The sequence below is a fragment of the Tursiops truncatus genome, chromosome 1, assembly GCF_011762595.2.
Source record: "Tursiops truncatus isolate mTurTru1 chromosome 1, mTurTru1.mat.Y, whole genome shotgun sequence".
NCBI lineage: Eukaryota > Metazoa > Chordata > Mammalia > Artiodactyla > Delphinidae > Tursiops > Tursiops truncatus.
The window spans coordinates 4,097,115-4,121,304 of record NC_047034.1 but is presented as its reverse complement, the minus strand read 5'-3'; the positions used below and the strand labels follow the sequence as shown (position 1 = coordinate 4,121,304).

General features: G+C 37.3%; 1 protein-coding gene across 20 annotated transcripts in view; it reads left to right on the top strand.

The window, feature by feature from the left end:
* The window catches only part of NEK7 (NIMA related kinase 7), a 153,112-nt gene extending 144,485 nt beyond the window's left edge, over nt 1-8,627 (top strand). For 7 of the 20 annotated variants that reach the window (XR_004524440.2, XR_004524445.2, XR_004524419.2 and 4 more), the window contains one exon: nt 5,629-8,627. Coding sequence is in view for 13 of the 20 variants with exons in the window: in XM_033849228.2 (XP_033705119.1) it covers nt 5,629-5,739 (111 nt within the window). In the remaining 7 variants the exon portion in view is untranslated. Of the gene's footprint in view, nt 1-4,651; nt 4,834-5,628 lie in introns of those variants that run through there. The other 13 variants (XM_033849173.2, XM_033849089.2, XM_033849134.2 and 10 more) reach the window with 3 other exon arrangements.
* Nucleotides 8,628-24,190: the final 15,563 nt, after the last annotated feature.

Below are 24,190 nucleotides of genomic sequence, written 5' to 3'. Positions count from 1 at the left end.
ATCCATTCAGCCGGTCTGTGTCTTTTGGTTGGAGTGTTTAATCTGTTTATGTTCAGGGTAATTATTGACATGTATGTCCTTATTGCTATTTTGTTAATTGTTTTGGGTTTGGTTTTGTAGGTCTTTTTTCTTCCCTTCCTCTTTTGTTCTCTTCTTTTGTAATTTGATGACTAACTTTAGTGTTGTGTTTGGATTCCTTTTTGTTTTTGTGTGTGTGTATCTATTGTAGATTTTTGTTTTGTGGTTACTATGAAGTTTTGATATAGCAGTCTTTATATAAACAGATTATTTTAAGTTGCTTGTCTTTTAATTTCAAATGCATTTCCAGTATCCTGCATGTGTACCTCCTCATGATTGCTGGTTTTGATATATTTCTGTGTGGATGATTCCTACCTTTACTGTATGTTTGCCTTTACTGGTGAGCTTTTCCATTCATAATATTCTTGTTTCTAGTTGTGACCTTTTCTTTTCCGCCTAGAGAAGTTCCTTTAGCATTTGTTGCAAAGCTGGTCTGGTGGTGTTGGATTCTCTTAGCTTTTGCTTGTCTAAAAGCTTTTGACTTCTTTGTCAAATCTGAATGAGAGCCTTGCTGGGTAGTAGAGTATTCTTCTTTATAGGTTCTTCCCTTTCATCAATTTAAATATACCATGCCACTCCCTTCTGGCCTGCAGAGTTTCTGTTGAAAAATCAGCTGATAACCTTATGGGAGTTCTCTTGTATGTTATTTTTTGCTTTTCCCTTCTTACTTTTAATATTTTTTTCTTTGTCTTTAATTTTTGTCAGTTTGATTACTGCGTGTCCTGGCATGTTCCTCCTTGGGTTCATCCTGCCTGGGACTCTGCACTTCCTGGACTTGGGTGACTGTTTCCTTTACCATGTTAGGGAAGTTTTCAGCTAGAAGCTCTTCAGATATTTTCTCAGGTCCTTTCTCTCTCTCTCTTCTCCTTCTGAGACCCCTATAATGCGAATGTTGGTGCATTTAATGTTGTCCCAGAGGTCTCTTAGAGTGTCTTCATTTCTTTTCATTCTTTTCTCCTTATTCTGTTCTGCAGCAGTGATTTCCACCATTCTGTTTTCCAGGTTACTTATCTGTTCTTCTCCCTCAGTTACTCTGCTGTTGTTTCCTTCTAGCATATTTTTCATTTCAGTTATTGTTCATCTCTGTTTGTTTTTCTTTAGTTCTTCTAGGTCTTTGTTAAACATATCTTGTATCTTCTCAATCTGTGCCTCCATTCTTTTCCAAGATCGTGGATCATCTTTACTCTCATTGCTCTGAATTCTTTTTTGGGTTGATTTCCTATCTCCACTGAGTTTGTCTTCCGGGGTTCTATCTTGTTCCTTTTTCTGGGATATAGTCTACTGCCTTCTCATTTTGTCTTACTTTCTGTGATTGCAGTTTCCATTCTGCAGGCTGCAGGGTTATAGTTCTTCTTGTTTCTGCCATCTGCCCCCCTAGTGGATGAGGCTATCTAAGAGGATTGTGCAGGCTTCCTGTGGGAGAGACTGGTTCCTGCCTGCTGGTGGGTGGAGCCTGGTCTTTACCCTCTGGTGGGCAGGGCCATGTCAAGGGGTGTGTTTAGCAGGCAGCTGTGGCCTCTGGAAGACTTTTCTGCTGATGGGTGGCGCTGTGGTCCCTCCCTGTTGGTCGTTTGGCCTGAAGCATCCCAGCACTGGAGCCTATAGGCTATTGGGTGGAGCCAGGTCTTGGTGAGAAAATGGTGGCCTTCAGGAGTGCTCATGCCAATGAGTACTTGGCAGAACTGCCGCTGTCAGTGTCTTTTTCCCCACAGTGAGCCAAAGCCACCCCCCACCTTTGCAGGAGACCCTCCAATACCAGCAGGTGGGTCTGGCCCAGACTCATATGAGGTCACTGCTTTTTCCCCGGGTTCTGGTGCTCATGAGACCTTCTGTGTGTCTTCCAAGTGTGGAGTTTGTTTCCCCAGTCCTGTGGAATTCCTGCAATCAAACCCCACTGGCCTTCAAAGCCAGATGCTCTGGGCGTTCCTCCTCCCGTTGCCAGACACCCAGGCTGGGGAGCCTGATGTGGGGCTCAGAACTTTCACTCCTCTGGGAAAACCTCTGTGATATAATTATTTCCAGTTTGTGTCTTGCCCACCTAGCGGGTATGGGATTTGATTTTATTGTGATTGTGCCCCTCCTTCTGCCTTGTTGTAGCTTCTTCCTTGTGTTTGGACGTAGGATATCTTTTTTGGTAGGTTCCAGAATTTTATCGTCAGTGGTTGTTCAGCAGTTGTGATTTTGGTGTTTTCATAAGACGAGGTGAGTTTACATCCTTCTACTCTGCCATCTCGTCTCCACCCCCCAGAAAAGTCTTCATGAGAAAATAAACCACGTATCTGAAGGAGATTGAGCCACATGAATGGGGAGGAAAAAGCACATGGTGGGTTGTTCTGGCTCCATCTGCTGAGGGGTTTCTGCTTCGCCTGGTGTCCCTGTGAAGCCTGTCCTTACGATGCTCATCCACCTCTCCATTTCCCTCACTCTTGGTCCCTTCCCCTTTCGATTACTTCTGGCTCTCGTCTTCCACCTGGGGAGCCAGAGATCCTGTCTCCTTCAGCTGCAATCCTCATGGCGGGAGCATGTGAGGGCCAAGCATTTGCCACAGTAGGTTGGAAAGTTCACCCTATTCTGAATTACTGTGCAGGAAAAGTGAGGTTTCTTGACTAGCCTGAAGGGTGCAGCAGTTTCATTCAGTCAAAAAATGGCTATTGCATCTGCTTGTATCTTGGTTAAATAGAATTAATTTTGGTACCACAGGTATCCTTTCTGCTTCTTTTGTCATTTTCATCTCTAAACAAAATTTCTGACAATTAGGTGACGTGTTAGAAAACATTGTCTTTTTAAATATAAGTATCGTTATAGTTTTCCTGCTGTTTTCTATATTGTGTATAACTGGGTGTATTTGTTTTTATTTTAATGGGTAAAATGCCAACCTCTTTCTGATTTAAATCTCTCTTAGATCACCATAGTAAGATGCCCTGTGTACGGCCATACCCCTTAGAATGTTGAATACTATCCTCTGCACCACTGCAAAGAATAGAAATTGAAATCCTCAGACCCTCTCAGTGGGACTACCATTAACTGTCAGCGTTGTTGAACTTCTAGATGTGAAGTCGTATCATTAAACTTCATTTTGGTAGAATCATACAACCTAGGGGCTAGAGCTAGAAAAATCCTTATAGGTTATCTACTCCAGCCTCCTTTTTGAATAGATGAAGAAATAAACCTTGGGAGACAGTGCCTTACTTCAGGGCACAGGGCTGCAGGTGCCTTGAGCGAGCCCAGCTTCCACAGCCCCGTCCATCTCCTCCCCTCCTCTCCCCTCCCCTGGGGGCCTCCTTCCACACACCTTCTTTCCAGCTGACTTTTCTCACTTCCTCGTCACACTGTTAACAGACTCAGCCCACAGATTTTATCACCAGCTTCTGTTTCCTCCAGATGAAAAATATCTTCGTGGTGGACGTTGAGGACTGTGAAGAAATTACAGTGATTTGATAATTTATGTGCTGTTATACTGGCGAGAAAGAGTTAATGCAAGTTCAGAATACCTGAATAATTTCAAAGACATACTTAAATACTAAAGAATCTGGTTCTTCCTCTTGATTTGGCTTGTCATCTGGGAAAGACCAGATTACAAAGACGCGTGTTTTCATAAACTATGGCAATAGAATTAAGAATAATTCTATATCCTTCACTCATTGGCTGTAGGATCAGATGGAAGGATATTAATTTGTCAAAATGTGTTTTCTGTGATGTATTGGGTTCTCCAAAAAGTGCCTTCAGTTTTTAAGTAAAAATAAAAGACACATTTTTCATTTTCACCAACAACTTTATTGAACAACGTATTCACTCTTGTTCCACTACCTTCTGCCATTTTTCAGGCAACTTCATAATTCCATCTTCCCAAAACTTTTTATCTTTTTGAGTAAAGAACTGTTCCAGGTGCCTTTTACAGTCTTCTGGGGAATTGAAATTTTTTTCCATTAAGAGAATTTTGTAAAGACAGAAATAAATGGAAATCCGAAGGTGCAATGTCTGGGAATATGGTGGATGAATCAGAACTTTCCAGCCAAGCTGTAACAGTTTTCGCCTGGTCATCAAAGAAACATGTGGTCTTGCATCATCCTGATGGAAGATTATGTGTTTTCTCTTGACTAATTCCAGACACTTTCTGTCGAGTGCTGCTTTCAGTTGATCTAACTGGAAGCAGTACTTGTTGGAATTAATCATTTGGTTTTCCAGAAGGAGCTCATAATAGAGGAGGCCCTTCCAATCCCACCATATACACAACATCACCTTCTTTGGATAAACACTGGCCTTTGGTGTGGTTGGTGGTGCTTCATTTCACTTGCCCCATGATCTCTTCTATTCCACATTGTTGTATAGTATCCACTTTTCATTGCCCGTCACAATTTGCTTTAAAAATGGTATGTTTTCATTACGTTAAAGTAGAGAATTGCATGTGGAAACACTGTCAAGAAGGTTTTTTTCACTTAACCTATGTGGAACCCAAACATCAAAGCAATTCACATAGCCAAGCTGGTGCAAATGATTTTCAGTGCTTGATTTGGATATTTTGAGTATGTCGGCTATCCTCCCTCATGGTATAATGTTGATTGTTCTCAATTAGTGTCTTGAGTTGATCACTTCAACTTCAGCTGGCCTACCCGACCATGGAGCATCATCCAGCAAGAAATCTCCAGCACCAGACCTCGCAGACCACTTTTGACACATTCAGTCAGTCACAGATATGCTGAAAATGTTGCTTTTTTCCTTCCATCTTCAATATTAAAATGGCTACACAAAAATTTACCAACTTTGATAAGTCTTTTTTTAAATGCACGCTAATATGACAGGTGTCACATACAATCTAACAAAATGTTTTGAATAAAGTTAAAGACAACTAAGTGCTACTAGAGCCATCTGACGCAAAAAACCAAATGAACCTTTTGGCCAACCCAGTAAGTAAACCTCAGTCCTCTCATCTATAAAATGAGGATATAAATACTACTTCATACAGTTGAGAATCAGAATACTATTTGTTACTTAGTTTCCTTTATTATTCTTAGTTTGGAGGAGTGCTTTTACTTTAAAACTAATAAAAACTTTATATATATATATATGCAAATATATAAATTGGCTTATGATAAATGTATGTGACAGCCATTTATCCTAATTTCCTTGTATAAATTTAGATATATAGTAAGCTATTAAAATTTAAACTTACAATCAAGGCTATTGTAGTAAACTTTAGCTCAAATAAATATGTAGAGATCTTCAGTTAATTTGGAGACTTAGAGTTTAAAACTTACTGTCTTTCATGACTTCTGTCTTCTGATTAAACTTCTTTGAAAGATCATAAGATCATTGTAAAGCCTCTGATTATGGAGAATGCTCCATGCTTGACATTAACACTCACCAATGAATATGCTTCTTAGATCCTTCCACTAATTGTAAAGTCATTGACAGCGGTCACATATATTTCCAGCCAAATAAACATTTAGCAGAACACTTACCCTGTAAGTCTATAGCTTTTCAAAGTGTGTTCCTTGTTACTGTCTGACCAGAATGGTTTCCTGAAGCAGGTTGTCTTTTCTGTCTTTGCAGCTGCGGCAGTTGGTGAACATGTGCATCAACCCAGACCCAGAAAAGCGACCAGACATCACGTATGTGTACGACGTGGCCAAGAGGATGCATGCCTGCATGGCCAGCAGCTGAGCGCATGGACGGCGTGGAGGATGTAAGCAACCCAAGTTCAAGTATTTCTGTGCAAATCATACCTCCCTGTTCTTGGGTGTTAAGACTAATATTTCAGAGCTAGTGTGCTTTGAATCCTTAACCAGTTTTCATCTAAGCTTCATTTTGTACCAATTTAAGTCACCTTCTTGCAAACCCCAGTGACTTTGGAATAATCAGATTGCATGTTAGGAGAGCAAATGGAACATGATGGTTTTTAATGGCTAAAGATTTTTAGAATTATTTTGAGTTTTGTGCTGATAAGTCATGTTCAGATAGACTCTCAGTGCCAAATGTTGGCAGCTCGGCTTGGCCCCATTGGGACAGACGTGCAGCCTGAGGAAGGTATCTGAACATGTGCCTTGTGTGCTGCTCTCCAGTCATTTGTGGACATTTGAGATGAACCCAATTGTGAACTTTTGTGCTTATTTTATTTTTAAAAGTTTGAAGTATGTGTTTTAGTTCTTAGCATTGTAGCTTTCAAATAAGATTCTTAAAGATAAATGTAGACATATGAACTATTTGAGAAGCCTTTAAAACTCTTATAGATTTAAAATAGCTTATACATTCAAAATGCAACTATTAAATGTGAAAAGATTTGGGGATAAAATGTGAGTCAGACACTGAAGAGTTTTCTGCTTTATTTTGTTTTATTTTAATATCTTTGAAATTCTCCTTGCATTAAAATGGTATAAATGAATCCATTTAAAAAGTGGTTAAGGATTTGTTTGGCTGGCGTGGTAGTAATTTTCCAAGTTGCACATTGCCCAAGGCTTTTCTGTGTGTTTTTACCATTCTTTGTACATTTGAAAAATATTCTTCGAATAATCCTGCAGTACTATTTTCAATTTCTTTATAAATTTAAATGCTCTACTCATGATTGTACACTATAGTGTAAGCATATGTTTTTATTCATAGATTTTATTGAAGTTCTGATTGATCCCCTTCAGAAATTTTTTATTCAAGTTACTTTCTTATTTATATTGTACATGCATTTTATCCACTAATGTTTCAGATTTTCTGACAACATAATAACCTTAAAATAAATATTTGATATACCAACACTTTTCCTGGATTGAAAACATTTTTTTTTTCAATTTTTAAAATTTGGGCCACTGTGTATGCACGGTGCCGTGTCTTGGTAGGAAGAGGGATGTGCATTGTACTGTAGCTGTGAATGTTGATACTGTTTCAATTTATCCGACAAGGTTGTAACTTTAGAATATGTTTAAAGAAATGAAAACTGGCCACTACCACAAACAGAATTTTTATGAGCTAAACGTTTCTATTGAGAAGCTTTTAGGCAAAGTACTGTATTCATGCATAAAGATAACAGAGGTGGTAACACTTTGTTTAGCTTAAGGAAATGGGCAGAGTTTAGTAAATGCTGTCATGGAGATGTTTTCCCTGAATGCCTTCATGTTAGTGGTGACCAGCTCCTCCCAGAGTTGTGAAGCCAAAAGCCTGCGTGGCAGTCACTGCCTAAGGACGCCCATGCCACCATGTAACCTTGGGACAATAATCCTGCCAACAGGAAACCCTCATGCTCAGAGAACACCTACCTTTAGCCCATATGACTGCTAGTTTTATTTTTTCCACAGAAGTATTTTTTCTTACAATCATTTGAATACGTCCAAGTCATTTGTAAACTTTAAAAATGTACAAAGGACAAAAGTGTAAACTTTTTTTCTAAATTTAGTCAGCTACAGTATCTTAATCATTTCTGAATGGAGGGTAATTTTATCCCGGGACAGACAAAGGAGAGGTGGTCATTCTGTATGTGAGGGCCGGGCATGCTGTTTCTCCCAGATTCTGGTGACTTTGACCGCATTGGACGCCCGCACCCTCCTCTCCAGAGTGACGAAGGGAATTGTTTCTGTTGACCGTTAGTGTCATGTTCATTTTAATGTAATATGATTCATGGAGGTGAAATGTTCTCTAGTTGGAACAGATACACTCCTTTTTCTTGCAATCTTTAAAGATACATGGATCTAAAAATCATCAGCTTAATGCCTCACAGGACTTTTAAGCAGAGATTTAAACTTTTAAGTGAATCTATCTGCTGGAAGGAGATAGTTGGGAAGAACTTATTGATCAGGGAAGTCCATTATTGTTTTCTACATATGGAAACTTTTTGTTTTGGACATTGTATCCTTATCTAAGTGTTCATATTTTTCTTGCAGAAACCACTGCACATAACAAATTTTAATTTTGAACGGGATCATTTCAAAGAATTATGAAGATGATTAATTTTTATAATCACCTATAAAATATTCTCTTTGTGTTTCTGTTTATAAGTAAATTTTGTATTGATTAAGTAAAACATTTGAGTTGATGAGGAACAGTAAAATGAAAGGTACATCTGATTCTAACCCTTATTTTAGACTTTGGTACCAGTTCCCCAGGACACAACATGGGGTGACTTTGTTTCATGTGCTGAGGTTTAGGAATGGTAGATGAAGCGTATCCCTGTATAAATAAAGCGTTCAGCAATGTGCAATGATTGTGAATTTAGTAAGACAGGACAGCCACTTCATGACCGCTTACCATTCTACATAGTGTGTATTACACAACACCATTCTTGTATCAATATACACTTCAGGTGTTACTGTTAACATTTGCATATTTATTTTAACCAAAATGTTATTCATATTAAATGTTTTTTCTTTAAAATGAATGTATTATGTTTATAACCCACGAATGCATAATTATCATATGCCTCCTATTTCAATAGTACTGTAATATGGACTTCTTTTGTGAAGTACTTTTATTTTGTTATGCTACCAATACACATACTAAAAAGACTCTGTTGTTAGCTTTGAAAATTGTATAATATCCTAATATAAATTAAAAATTAAGTACAGTAAAAATTTGTATGTATCTATGATTTTTTTCCTCTAAAGTCTACCATTGTTTATTTCACTTAACACTTAATCTACAGAAGCAGTTCTTATTCATTTCCATAACTCTGTCATTTTGGAGAAGGCTGAGAATTAAAACAGTTGGGGGTGGTGATAGTGGAGGGCTGACAGACCCTAAGCAGTAGGCTTTTAAATATGCATTAAATGAAGGCACATCTTCACCTGTCCCTGCTCTCTTTGGTACATCATTTAGTGTCTTTGAGTAAGAAAAGTTTCTTAAAATTATAAAAGGTGTCTAAAACTCAGGCAACAGATTCTATTCCTATCACTGTACTATACCCCTAATAATATTACAGATAGTTGGAATGTTCTTTTCACATAGGAAATGACAGTCGCTACCATGCCTGGAGACTTGGTGGCCGAAAGATCCTAATGGGGTAAAATCTGCCAGGCTGGTAGTAGAGCGAGGGGTATACCTTACACATCAGGATCACATTCCCAGTAGCTTGTGGTGAAGTATAGCTCATTTTATAACCTAGGACAGATAGTAAGGAACCTGCAGCCTCACTGTGTGTGTGCATGTGTGATTGTAAGTAATAGGAAATTTTAGGTTCAAGATACTGTTGGACTATTTGAAATTTTATTTCAAAAGTATGTTTGTTAATTAGAAAAGTCAGTACCAGTCATCTATGTTTACATGGATTATTAGTTGGTGCAGCTATCTTTACCACCAAACTACTGCACTAACGAACTTTAAAATCAAAATGTTGACATACTGACAAAGATTGCTGCCACAAAACCTTACCAGAAAATATCTGTGGAGCTGTTACATTATCTATTTTTAATAACGTGGGTTCCAGATGCAATTAATGAAGAATTAAAACAGGCTCCTCAGATTGTTTTTCAGAGAAATATGGGGATGTTTGTGAAGTTTATTTTAATTGAGGGGTTTCTCTGAGGGAGTTTCTTTCTGGTCTTCTTACACACCCATTTCATTGTTCACTTGGGTCTCTAATTTTAATCCTTAAGAGAGAAAAGTAGAGTAAAAGAGAACCTGAAAGTTAATATTTGTAACCAGGGGTTTTGAGTAAATTATTTTCATTGCGAATATTACAATGCCTAGAAAATAATTTTTTTCACTCCCAGAAGCATAATCCTGTTCATACGTTATTTCTCTAATCCTCACTTTCTCAAGTATAAAGTCGTGATGTAAATTCGTAAACACTACAAGAGAATTAAATTGCAATACATTTTATAAAGGGCTAAGTGCAATGCCTGGCACCAAGCGAGTGCTTGCTAAACAGAGCTGTTGTTACACCATATGCATCTTTTCTGACCCCACTCTTCATCTACTTTTGCCTAATTCTCTCCATTCTAGGCCCATAGGACTGGTTTTCCAAGAGCCCCAAGTTCTTTCTCACCTTAGGGCTAGTACAGCTTAAATAGCTTTTCCCCTTTGGCCACAAGAATCCTCCTGCTCTTCCATGGCTGACATCAAATGAACTTTTCCAGGAGCCACTCATCCTATACTTTTCCTTTGGTGCTGACCCCACTGCACCCAAGTGATCACTTGTGTGACTCTTGGTTAATTTGTAATCTGCTAGACCCTAAGCTCCAGGAGGACAGATGCTTCCTGTGTTGTTCAGTGTGGTGTTATACGCTTAACACGGTGCTCCCCTCGTGGTAGTCACACAGTTTATTCTTCTTGAATTAATAGTATAGTGCTTACAGTGTCGGAAGTGGAGCTGAGTACTCCAGGGGATTGTGCAAAAACGGCAGCAGTCAGGGAAGGAAGGACAAGTAAGGACGTAAAAGAATCAAAAACAGAAGGTAAACCAGAAGAAAAACATGAAGTTATCAGCTGCCAGAAGTTACAAAGAAATTAGGATAATAAGGATTAAGATTGGGACCCTGGACTTAATGCGGAAGTCATGGTGATGTTCAAAGTGGATGATTCACTAGGAGAAGAGTGGAAAACAAGTTGGGGGTAAAAACAGAAAAGATGTGGCATATGGAGAAGAAGTAGATGGTAACCAGGCGTAGTAGTAGCTCAATTTTAAAGGTTAAATGATGGTTAAGAGGTTAAGAGAAGTAGCAAGTGAAGAAACTGAAAATATTAGATCAGGAGTGCAGAGGTGATAAAAAAGAACGAGACCAAAGAATTGATCCACGAACCCCACCAGTGTTCACTGGGCATCCCCATATACCAGATCCACAATACAGTCTTGAGCAAATGTCTCTGTTTCCATGGATTTAAAATCAAGTCCAAGTACGTCTATGAAAGTATGTAAATGCAAGTTGTGATGAGGAAATTTCCTATGGAGGAAGAGAGACACTGCGGAGGTGACACTTAAGTCTAGACCTAAAGCATGAGAAGGAGTCAGTCCAAGAACAGACAAGGGGAAGATCCTGGAAGGCAGAGGAAGAATGCCTGGGAAGCTTCAGATGGGAAGAAGCTTGGCTGTCCAAGAAGCGAAAGATGAGGGGGGTGAGGCAGGGTGGAGGGATGCATGGTGAGTTTGCAGGTGTATATTTTCCCTATATTTGCAAAAAGAACTTGGTAATATAAACAGGAAAAGAGTTTATGATAGCTAAGAATTATAAGGTAACTAGAAATAATTGAAAAACGTATAAGACCTATATGAAAGAAATAAAATCTTGTTTAAGAACACAAAGAAAACCCCGAATAGAGAAAAAGGCCGTGTTTTGGATGCGAAAGTTAAATATCAAGTACTATATAATGTTTGTTAGTAATGGATTGTTGATCCAAATCTCATAATTTCTTGCAACCAGATAAAATGATGTCAAAGTTCATATGGAAAAATAAATATATAAAAAGAGCCTAAAACTTTTTTAAAAATAAAAAGACTGAACTTATTACATATTAAAACCTACCATAAAGCTACTTAAAGCAGTATAGTATTGGCAGAGGAATCGATGAACAGTGGTGGAATGAAATATAAAGGTCAATCATAAAGTATTGTGGGACCTTAATATATGAGAGAGAATGACGTTTATGGTAATGTATGTTTTCTTAAGGGCACTAGATGAAAACAGATTTCTAACTCACACTATACAGAAAAGTAAATACCAGATAAATTAATGATCTAAATTAAAACAAGGAAGGAAGGGGGAAAGAAAGGAATAAAGATAAATTAGGAGAATGCATAACACCATGGGAGTAGGTGACCTGTGTAATCTAGATAGGAAACTAAAAAGAAATAATAGCTGTATTTTTGACCACATAAATAATTGGCAGTGGATATCATATGGTAACATATACCACAAACAAAATCAAAATACAAATGATAAACTAGGAATCACATATAGGTAAATATCCTCAGATTGATTAGTAAAATTGGTAAGTAAAAATGCAAGAAAATAGGAGAAAAAAGACCAAAAGATATAAAACAGACAATTCACAGTAGAATAAATTCAATTAATAGTCAATAGCAAAAGAAATCAGTACACACGAAAAGTGATGACATCGGATGCTGGAGAAGATGCAGAAAATGCACTCTTTTGATTGTTGTTGGCAGTGGGAATTGTGATCATTTAAACAAATCTGGGTAAATGGCAGAGTAGAAGGACCTTACGCTCACCTCTTCGGACAAGCACACCAAAATCACACCTAATTGCTGAACAACCATCGATTAAAAAGACTGGAACCGGGCTTCCCTGGTGGCGCTGTGGTTGAGAGTCCACCTGCCGATGCAGGGGACGCGGGTTCGTGCCCCGGTCCGGGAAGATCCCACATGCCGTGGAGCGGCCGGGCCCGTGGGCCATGGCCGCTGAGCCTGCGCGTCCGGAGCCTGTGCTCCGCAACGGAAGAGGCCACAGCAGTGAGAGGCCCGCGAACCGCGCAAAAAAAAAAAAAAAAAAAAAAAGACTGGAACCTACCAAAAAAGATTCTATAACCAAAGACATAAAGAAGGAACCACAATGACACAGCAAGAGGAGCACTGTGTCAGATACAATCAAATTCCATAACATGGGGTGGGGAGGGCAACCACAAACTGGAGAATAATTATATTGCAGAAGTTCTCCCACAGGAGTGAGAGCTCTAAGCCCCACAGCCTAGGGGTCTGGCATCAGGAGGAGGAGTCCTCAGAGCATCTGGCTTTGAAGGCCAGTGGGGCATGCCCGCAGGAGCTCACAAGGCAGGGGAAACAGAGATGCACTCTTAAAGGGCTCACACAAGAACTCGCATACACTGGGACCAAGGGCAAAAGCAGTGACTTCATAGGAGCCTGTACCAGACATACCTGCTGGTCTTGGAGGGTCTCCTAGGGAGGCGGGGAGCGGCTGTGGCTCTCTCTGGGGTCATAAAAGCTGGTAGTAGACATATAAGGGAGTATTCATCTACTTGAAACTCTTATGAGAGGCAGACATTTTGCCTGAGCCAAGAGCAACAAGATCTGGCCCCATCCAACAGCCTGTAGGCTCCAGGCTCTAGAACAGTCTCACCCACCAGGGGTGGACACCAGAAACAAGAAAACTTGTTGAGTTTGGGATTAGCAGATGCAAATTATTATACATAGAATGGATAAAAAACAAGGTCCTAGTGTATAGCACAGGGAACTCTATTCAATATCCTGTGATAAACCATAATGGAAAAGAAAATGAAAAAGAATGAATAGATACATGATAGATGACAGATAGATGATAAATGTATAACTGAATCACTTTGCTGTACAGCAAAAGTAACACAATATTGTAAATCAACTATACTTCAATTAAATCAATTATTTAAAAAACCCTTGAGACAAATGAAAACAAAATCACAACCACCCAAAACCTATGGGACGCAGCAAAAGCTGTTCTAAGAGGGGAGTTTTTAGTGATACAAGCTAAGAAGAAGAAAATCTCAAATAAATAACCTAACCTTACACCTAACTTAACTAGAGAAAAATTAACAAACAAAACCCAAATTTAGTAGGAGGAAAGAAATCATAACTATCCGAGCAGAAATAAATGAAATAGAGCCTAAATAAACAAACAAAAACAAAAATCAATGAAACTAAAACTGGGTTCTTTGAAAAGATAAATAATATTCAGAATCCTTAGCCAGACTCATCAGGAAAAAAAGCAGAGGTCCCAAATCAATAAATGTCCAAATGAAAAACAGTTACAACTGACATCACAGAAATACAAAGGACTCTAAGAGATTACTAAAAGCAAATATTTGCCAATAAAATGGACAACCTAGAGAAAACAGACAAATTTTTATAAAGGCACAATCTCCCAAAACTGAAGCAGGAAGAACTGGAATATATGAACTGACCAATTACCATTCCTGAAATTCAATCCGTAATTTAAAAAGTCCCAACAAACAAAAATCTAGTGGATGGCTTCATAGGGAATTTCTTCCAAACATTTAGAGAAGAGTTAACACATATCCTTCTACAAATCTTCCAAAATATTCCAGAGGAAGGAACACTTCCTAACTCATTCTATGAGGCCATCATCACCCTGATACCAAAAGCCAGACAAATATAGCACACACAAAAAGAAAATTACAGGCCCATAGCACTGATGAGCATAGATACCAAAATCCTCAACACAGTATTAGCAGACAACAAGAATAGATCATACATCATGATCAAGTGGGATGTATCCCAGGGATGTAAGGATTTTTCAATATTCTCAAATCAATAAGTATGACACACCACATCAACAAATTGAAGAATAAAAACCATATGATCAATTCATGCAGAAAAAACTTTTGACAAAATTCAACACCATTCATGATAAAAACTCTCCAGAAAATGGGCATAAAGTGAACATTTCTCAACCTAATAAAGGCCATATATGACAAACCTACAGCTAACATCATTCTCAATGGTGAAAAGCTGAAAGCATTTCCTCTAGGATCAGGAAAAAGACAAGGCTGTCCACTCTCAACACTTTTATTCAATATAGTTTTGGAAGTCCTAGATATGACAGAGAATAAAAGGAATCCAAATTGGAAAAGAAGTAAAGTTGGCACTGTTTGCTGATGACATGATACTATACATAGAAAGTCCTAAAGATGCTACCAGAAAACTACTAGAGCTCATCAATGAATTTGGTAAAGTTACAGGATACAAAATTAATACAGAGAAATCTGTTGCATTTCTATACACTAACAATGAAAGATCAGAAAAAGACATTAAAGAAACAATCACATTTACCATCACACCAAAAAGAAAATAATACTTAGGAATAAACCTTACTAAGGAGACAAAACACCCATACTCCAAAAAGTATAAGATGCTGGTGAATGAGATTGAAGACAACACAAACAGACTGAAAGATATACAATATTCTTGGATTGGCAGAATCAATATTATTGAAATGACTATACCACCCAAGGCAATTCAGATTCAATGCAATCCCTTTCAAATTACCAATGGCATTTTTCACAGAACTAGAACAAATAATCTTAAAATTTGTATAGAGACAAATAGTCAAAGCAATCTTGAGAAAGAAAAACAGAGCTGGAGGAATCAGTCTCCATGACTTCAGACTATACTACACAGCACAGTCATCAAAACAATATGATACTGGCACAAAAACAGAAATATAGATAAATAGAACAGGATAGAAATCCCAGAAATCAATGTAATCATCCATGGTCAATTAATCTATGACAAAGATGGAAAGACTATACAGTGGAGGAAAGACAGTCTGTTCAACAAATGATGCTGGGAAAACTGGACAGCTACATGTAAAAAAATGAAATTAAGCATTCTTTAACAGCATATGCAAAAATAAACTCAAAAATGGATTAAAGAATTAAATGTAAGACAGGATACTATAATACTCTTAGAGGAAAACATAGGCAGAACACACTTTGACGTAAGTCACAGCAAACACACTTTGACATAAATCACAGCAGTATCTTTTCCAAGCCAACTCCTAGAGTGATGGAAGTAAAAACAAAAATAAACAAATGGGACCTAATTAAACTCAAAGCTATTGCCCAGCAAAGGAAACCATAAACAAAGCGAAAAGATGACGCACAGATTGGTAGAAACTATTTGCAAATGATGTGACCAACAAGGGATTAGTCTCCAAAATTTACAAATAGCTCATGCAGCTCAATATCCAAAAACCAAACAATGGTCAGAAGACCTCAATAGACATATCTCCAAAGAAAACATACAGATGCCCGAGAGGTACATGAAAAGATGCTCAATGTCACTAATTATTAGAGAAATGCAAATCAAAACTCCAATGAAATATGACCTCACACCAGTCAGAATAGCCATCATCAAAAAATGTAAAAACAATAAATGCTGGGGAGGGTGTGGAGAAAAAGGAACACTCCTGCATTGTTTGTGGGAATGTAAATTGACACAACCAGTATGGAGAACAGTGTGGAGGTTCCTTAAAAAACTAAAAATAGAACTACCATATGATCCTGCCATCCCACTCCTGGGCACATATACGAACAAAACTCTAATTCGAAAAGATACATGCACTCCAATGTTCATAGCAACACTATTTACAATAGCCAAGACATGGAATCAACCTAAATGTCCATCAACAGATGAATGGATAAAGATATACTATGGAATATTACTCAGCCATAAAAAAGAATGAAATAATGCCATTTGCATCATCATGGATGGACTTAGAGATTGTCATACTAAGTGAAGTATGTCAGACAGAGAAAGACAAATATATGATATCAGTTAAATCAAAATCTAAGAAAAAATAATACAAATGAACTTATTTACAAAACAGAAACAGACTCACAGACTTAGAGAATGAACTTATGGTTACTAGGGGAAAGGGTCAGAGGGAGGGATAGATAGTGAGTTTGGGAATGACATGTACACACTACTATATTTAAAATAGATAACCAATAAGGAGCTACCATACAGCACAGAGAACTCTGCTCAATATTCTGTAATAACCTAAATGGGAAAAAAATTTGAACCAGAATAGACACATGTATATGTATAACTGAATCACTTTGCTGTACACCCGAAACTAACACAAAATTGTTAATCATCTATGCTCCAATATAAATCAAAAATTTAAAAAAAGACAATCACACACACAAAATAGAAAATTAATGGCCTATATCAGAAGGAGAAGAACAAATAGCATATAATATCACTTATATGTGCAATGTAAAATATGATGCAAATGAACTTCTATGAAAGAGAAACAGACACACAAACATAGAGAAGAGACTAGTGTTTGCCAAGGGAGAAGAGGAGCAGCAGAGGGATGGCTTGGGAGTTCGGGTTTAGCAGATGCAAACTATTATACATAAAATGGATAAAGAACAAGCTCCTACTGTATAGCACAGGGAACTCTATTCAATATCCTGTGACAAACCATAATGGAAAAGAAAATGAAAAAGAATGGATAGATGGACAGATAGATAGACGTGTAACTGAATCACTTTTTCTACAACAGAAAGTAATAAAACATTATAAATCAACTATATGTCAATGAAATCAATTTACAAAAAACATAGAGACAAATGACAACTCAAAACGTATCAGACACAGCAAACGCAGTTCAAAGAGGGCAGTCTTATGCAATACAACCTAAAAAGAAGAAAAATCTCAAATAAATAACCTAACCTTACACTGAATGTAACTAGAGAAAGATGAATTAAAAAAACCAAAAGTTAGTAGAGGGAAAGAAATCATAAAGATCAGAGCAGAAATAAACAAAATAGAGCCTCAAAAAAAAAAAAAAAAACAGAAAAGAATCAGTGAAACTAAAAGCTTGCTCTTTGAAAACATGAAAAAAATTGAAAAACCTTAGCCAGACTCATTATCAAAAAAAGAGAGAGAGCCCAAATCAATAAATGTAGAAATGAAAAAGAAGTTACCACTGACATCACAGAGATGCAAACAACCCTAAGAGATTACAACGAGAAACTATTTGCCAATAAAATGGAAAATCTACAGCAAACGAACACATTTTTACAGAGGTACAATCACCCAGAACTGAACCAGGAAGAACTGGAATATATGAACTGAACAATTACCAATCCTGAAATGGAATCAGTAATTTATAAAGTCCCAACAAACAAAAACCCAGGACCAGATGGCTTCACAGGGAATTTCTGCCATATATTTAGAGAAGAGTTAACACCTATATTTCTGTAAATCTTCCCAAAAAATTGCAGAGAAAGGAGCACTTCTGAACTCATTCTATGAGGCCACCATCACCCGGACAAAAACCACCAAAGATATCACACAGAGAAAAGATAATTACAGGCCCATATCACAGATGAACATAGACGCCAAAATCATCAACACAATATTACCAAACAGAATCAAACAATACATTAAAAGGATCATACACCATGATCAAGTGGGATTTACCCCAGAGATGCAAGGATTTTTCAATATCCACAAATCAATCAGTCTGATGCACCAATTAAACATAAAAAACATATGCTCCTTTCTAGATAGGCACAGAAACCTCTTGATAAAATTCAACATCCATTTGTGATAAAAAAATAAATGCTATATACGGTCGGCACAGAAGAAACATACCTGAATGTAATAAAGAACATATATGACAAACCCGGCACTAATATCATACTGGATAGTGAAAAGGTGAAAGAATTTTCTCCAAGATAATGAACAACAAGATTGTGAATATGCCCATTCTCACTACTCTTATATTAACATAAATTTCAAAGTCCTAGCCAGAGCAACAGAGGAGAAAAATAAAAAAAAGAATCCAACTTGGAAAAGAAGAAGTAAAACTGTCATTTTTTGCAGATGACATGCTAGTACACATAGAAAAGTCGAAAGAGGCAACCATAAAATGGCTAAAACTCAACAATGAATTCAGTAAACTTGCAGGATACAAATTTATTACAGAGAAATCTGCTGCATTTCTATACACTATCAGTGAAAGATCCAAAGGAGAAACTCAGGAAACAATCCCATTTATCATAGCATCACAGACAAGAAAATACTTTAGAAAACAACCTACCTAAGGAGGGAAAAGACACTTACTCCAAAAACTATAAGCTCTTGAGGAAAGAAATTAAAGCCGACACACACAGATGGAAAGAACTGTTCTTAGATGGGAAGAATCAATATAGTCAAAATTATCACACTGTTCAGAACGATCTACAGATCCAATGAAATCCCTATCACATGACCAAGGGCATTTTTCGCAGAACTAGAACACAAAAAATTTAAATCTCTATGGAAACACAAAAGACCCTGAGTGACCAAAACAATATTGGGAAAGAGGAAAGAAGCTGAAGGAATCACTCTCCCTGCCTTCAGATTATATTACCAGGCTACAGTAATAAAAACAGTATGGAATACTGGCCAAAAAAACCCAACATATAGATCAATGAAACAGGAAAGAAAGCACAGAAATAAACCATTCAGCTATGGTCAATTAATTTAAGACAAAGGAAGCAAGAATATACGATGGAGAAAATACCGTCTATTCCATAAGTGGTGCTGGGAAAACTGGACAGCTACATGTAAAGAATGAAAGTAGAACATCCTTAAGACCCTATCCCACAATAAACACACTATGAATTAAAAACTTAACTGGAGAACTGGATACTAAAAGACTCCCAGAGGAAAAGCTAGACAGAACACACTTTGACATAAATTGCAGCAATATCTTTCTAGTGTTGGCTCCTAGGGTAATGGAAATAAAAACAGAAATCAACAAATAGGACCTAATCAGACTCAAAAGTGTTGGCACAGCAAAGGAAACCATAAACAAAAAGGAAAGACAACCTACAGACTGGGAGAAAATATTTGCAAATGAGGCAACTGACAAGGCCTTAATTTCCAAAATACACAAACATCTCATACAACTGAACAACCAAAAAGCAAAGTGACCCAATCACAAAATGGGCAGAAGACCTACAACGACATTTATCAAAAACATACAAATGGCCAAACGGGCACATGAAAAGATTCTCAACATCAGTAATTATTAAAGAAATGCAAATCAAAACTACAATGAGCGACCACCTCACAAAGTCAGAATGGCCATCATTAAAATGTCTATACATACCAAATGCTGGAGAGGGTGTGGAGAAAAGGGAACCCTCCTACACTGTGCATAGGAATGTAACTTGGTGCAGCTGCTTTGGAAAACAGTATGGAGCTTATAGAAAAAACTAATAATTGACTTCTCATATAAACCAGCAACCCAGTTACTAGGTATATAACCAGAGAACCTTCTAATTCAAGAAGTTACATGAATCCCTATGTGCACAGCAGCACTATTAAGCATAGCCAAGACATGGAAGCAACCCAAATGTTCACTGACACATGAAAGGTTAAAGCATTTGTGGTATATGTATACAATGGAATACTACTCAGCCATAACAAAGGATGAAATAATGCCATTTGCCGCAACATGAATGGAGCTAGAGATTATCACACTAAGTGAAGCAAGTCACAAAGAGAAGGAGAAATACCATATGTTATCACGTATATGTGGAATGAAAAATCTGACACAGAAAAACTTATCTACACAAAAGAAACAGACTCACAGACATAGAGAACAGAATGCTTGTTGCCAGGGAGAGGGGAGGCATGGAAGAGATGGATTTTGAGTTTGGGGTTAGCAGATGCAAACTATTATACATAGAATGGGGCAAGAACAAGGTCATGGAGAAAAGGCAACCCTCCTATACTCTTGAAGGAAATGTAAATTGGTACAGACACTATAGAGAACAGTATGGGGTTCCTTAGAAAACTAAAAGCAGAGCTACCATATGATCCAGCAAGCCCACTCCTGGGCATATATTCAGAGTACTACATAGTTCTAAAGGATACATGCCTCCCAATATTCATTGCAGCACTCTTTACAATAGTCAAGACACAGAAGCAACCAAAATGTCCATTGACAGAACAATGGATGAAGGAGATGTGGGACATATATACAATGGAATATTCCTCAGCCAACAAAAATAATGAAATGATGCCATTTACAGCAAGATGGATGGACCTGGAGATTATCCTACTAAGTGAAGTAAAAATATCATACAATATTGCTTATATACGGAATGTAAAAAGAAATGACAGAAATGAACTTATTTACAAAAGAGAAACAGACTCACAGACATAGATTACACACTTACGGTTATCAGAGGGAATGGGGTGGGGGGAAGGGATAGATTGGGAGTTTAGGATTTACATGTACACACTCTCGTATTCAAACAGATAACAAATAAGGACCTACTGTAGAGTACAGGGATTTTGCTCAATATTTTGTAATAACCCAAATGGGAATTAATATGAAAACGAAGAGGTACATGTTATAATGTATAACTGAATCACTTTGCTGCACACCTGCAACTAACACAGCATTGTTACTCACCGATATTCTAATATAAAATAAAAATTTGTAAAATTTAAATTAATTAATTAATTTAGAGAAGGAACAAAGTCCTAGTGTATACCAGAGGAAATTGTATTCAATATCCTGTGATAAACCACACTGGACAAGAAAATGAGAAAGACTGCATAGACAGAAAGATAGGTAGGTGTATAACAATCAATTTTCTATACAGCCAAAGTAACCAAACATTGTAAATCAACTATACTGCAAATAAATCAATCAAACAAAGACCTAGAGACAAATAAAAGCAAAAACACAATGACCCAGGACCTATGGGATGCAGCAAAAGCTGTTCTAAGAGGGAAGTTGTTAGTGATACAAGCTAACAAGAAGAAAAAGCTTCAATAAATGACGTAAATTTACACCTAAGGTAACTAGGGAAAAATGAACAAACAAAACCCCAACTTAGTCGAAGGAAAGAAACCATAATGATCTGAGCAGAAACTTATGAAATAGAGCCTCAAAAACAAACAACAAACAAAGAAAAGATCAATGAAACTAAAACCTGGTTCATTGAAAAGATAAACAATATTCATAATCCTTAGCCAGACTCATCAGGAGAAAAAGGGAGAGGGCCCAAACCAATAAATGTAGACATGAAAAAGCAGTTACAACTGACAGCACAGATATACAAAGAACACTAAGAGACTACAATGAGCAACTATTTGCCAATAAAATGGAAAATCTACAGCAAATGAACACATTTTTACAGAGGTACAATCACCCAGAACTGAACCAGGAAGAACTGGAATATATGAACTGACCAATTACCACTCCTGAAATGGAATCAGTAATTTACAAAGTCCCAAGGAACAGAAACCCAGGACCAGATGGCTTCACAGGGAATTTCTACCATACATTTGGAGAAGAGTTAACACACATCCTTCTGCAAATCTTCCAAAAATTTGCAGAGGTAGGAGCACTTCTGAACTCATTCTATGAGGCCACAATCTCCGTGATTAAAAGAAAAAACATAGACAAAAATATCATACACAGAAAAGATAATTACAGGCCCATATCACAGAGGAACATAACGCCAAAATCATGAACACAATATTAGCAAACAGAATCCATCAATACATTAAAAGGATTATACATCATGATCAAGTGGGATTTACCCCAGAGATGCAAGGATTTTTCAATATCCACAAATCAATCAGTGTGATACACCAATTGAACATAAAGAACATATGATCCTTTCTAGAGAGGGAGGGAAAGCTTTTGATAAAATTCAACATCCATTTATGATAAAAAAACAAAACAAAACTCTGTAGACGGTGAGCACAGAAGAAACATACCTCAATGTAATAAAGGTCATATATGACAAACCCAGCACTAGTATCATACTTGATGGTGAAAAGCTGAAAGAATTTTCTCTAAGATAATGAACAACAAGATCATGAACATGCCCATTCTCACCACTTTTATATAACATAAGTATCAAAGTCCTAGCCAGAGCAACAGAGGAGAAAAATATAAAAAAGAATCCAACTTGGAAAAGAAGAAGTAAACCTGTCATTTTTGGCAGATGACATGCTAGTACACATAGAAAAGTCTAAAGGCGCAAACAGAAAACTGCTAAAACTCATCAATGAATTCAGTAAAGTTGCAGGATACAAAATTCTTACAGAGAAATCTGCTTCATTTCCATACACTATCAGTGATAGATCCGAAGGAGAAACTCAGGAAACAATCCCATTTATCACAGCATCAAATAGAAGAAAATAGTTTAGAAATCAACCCACCTAAGGAGGGAAAAGAACCTTACTCCAAAAACTATAAGATATTGATGAAAGAAATTAAAGCCGACAAACACTGATGGAAAGAAAGACCTGTTCTTGATTGGGAAGAATCAATATTGTTAAAATTATCACCCTGTTCAGAACGATCTACAGATCCAATGAAATCCCTATCACATGACCAAGGGCATTTTTCGCAGAACTAGAACACAAAAAATTTAAATTTGTATGGAAACACAAAGGACCCTGAGTGACCAAAACAATCTTGGGAAAGAGGAGCGAAGCTGAAGGGATCACTCTCCCTGTCTTCAGACTATATTACCAGGCTACAGTAATCAAAACAGTATGGAATACTGGCAAAAAAACCCCAACATATAGATCAATGAAACAGGAAAGAAAGCACAGAAATAAACCATTCAGCTATGGTCAATTAATTTAAGACAAAGGAGGCAAGAATATACGATGGAGAAAATACCGTCTATTCCATAAGTGGTGCTGGGAAAACTGGACAGCTACATGTAAAGAATGAAAGTAGAACATCCTTAAGACCCTATCCCAAAATAAACACAATATGAATTAAAAACCTAACTGGAGAACTGGATACTAAAAGACTCCCAGAGGAAAAGCTAGACAGAACACACTTGGACATAAATTGCAGCAATATCTTTCTAGTTTTGGCTCCTAGGGTAATGGAAATAAAAACAGAAATCAACAAATAGGACCTAATCAAACTCAAAAGTGTTGGCACAGTAAAGGAAACCATAAACAAAAAGCAAAGAACACCTACAGACTGGGAGAAAATATTTGCAAATGAGGCAACTGACAAGGCCTTAATTTCCAAAATACACAAACATCTCATACAACTGAACAACCAAAAAGCAAAGTGACCCAATCAAACAATGGGCAGAAGAACTACAACGACATTTCTCAAAAACATACAAATGGCCAAACGGGCACATGAAAGGATTCTCAACATCAGTAATTATTAAAGAAATGCAAATCAAAACTACAATGAGGCACCACCTCACAAAGGTCAGAATGGCCATCATTAAAATGTCTATACATACCAAATGCTGGAGAGGGTGTGGAGAAAAGGGAACCCTCCTACACTGTGCATAGGAATGTAAATTGGTGCAGCCGCTTTGGAAAACAGTATGGAGCTTATAGAAAAAACTAAAACTTGACTTGTCATATGCTCCAGCAACCCAGCTCCTGGGTATATAACCAGAGAACCTTCTAATTCAAGAAGGTACGTGAATCCCTATGTGCACAGCAGCACTATTAAGCATAGCCAAGACATGGAAGCAACCCAAATGTTCACTGACACATGAATGGCTAAAGCATTTGTGGTATATGTATACAATGGAATACTACTCAGCCATAACAAAGGATGAAATAATGCCATTTGCCGCAACATGAATGGAGCTAGAGATGATCACACTAAGTGAAGCAAGTCACAAAGAGAAGGAGAAATACCATATG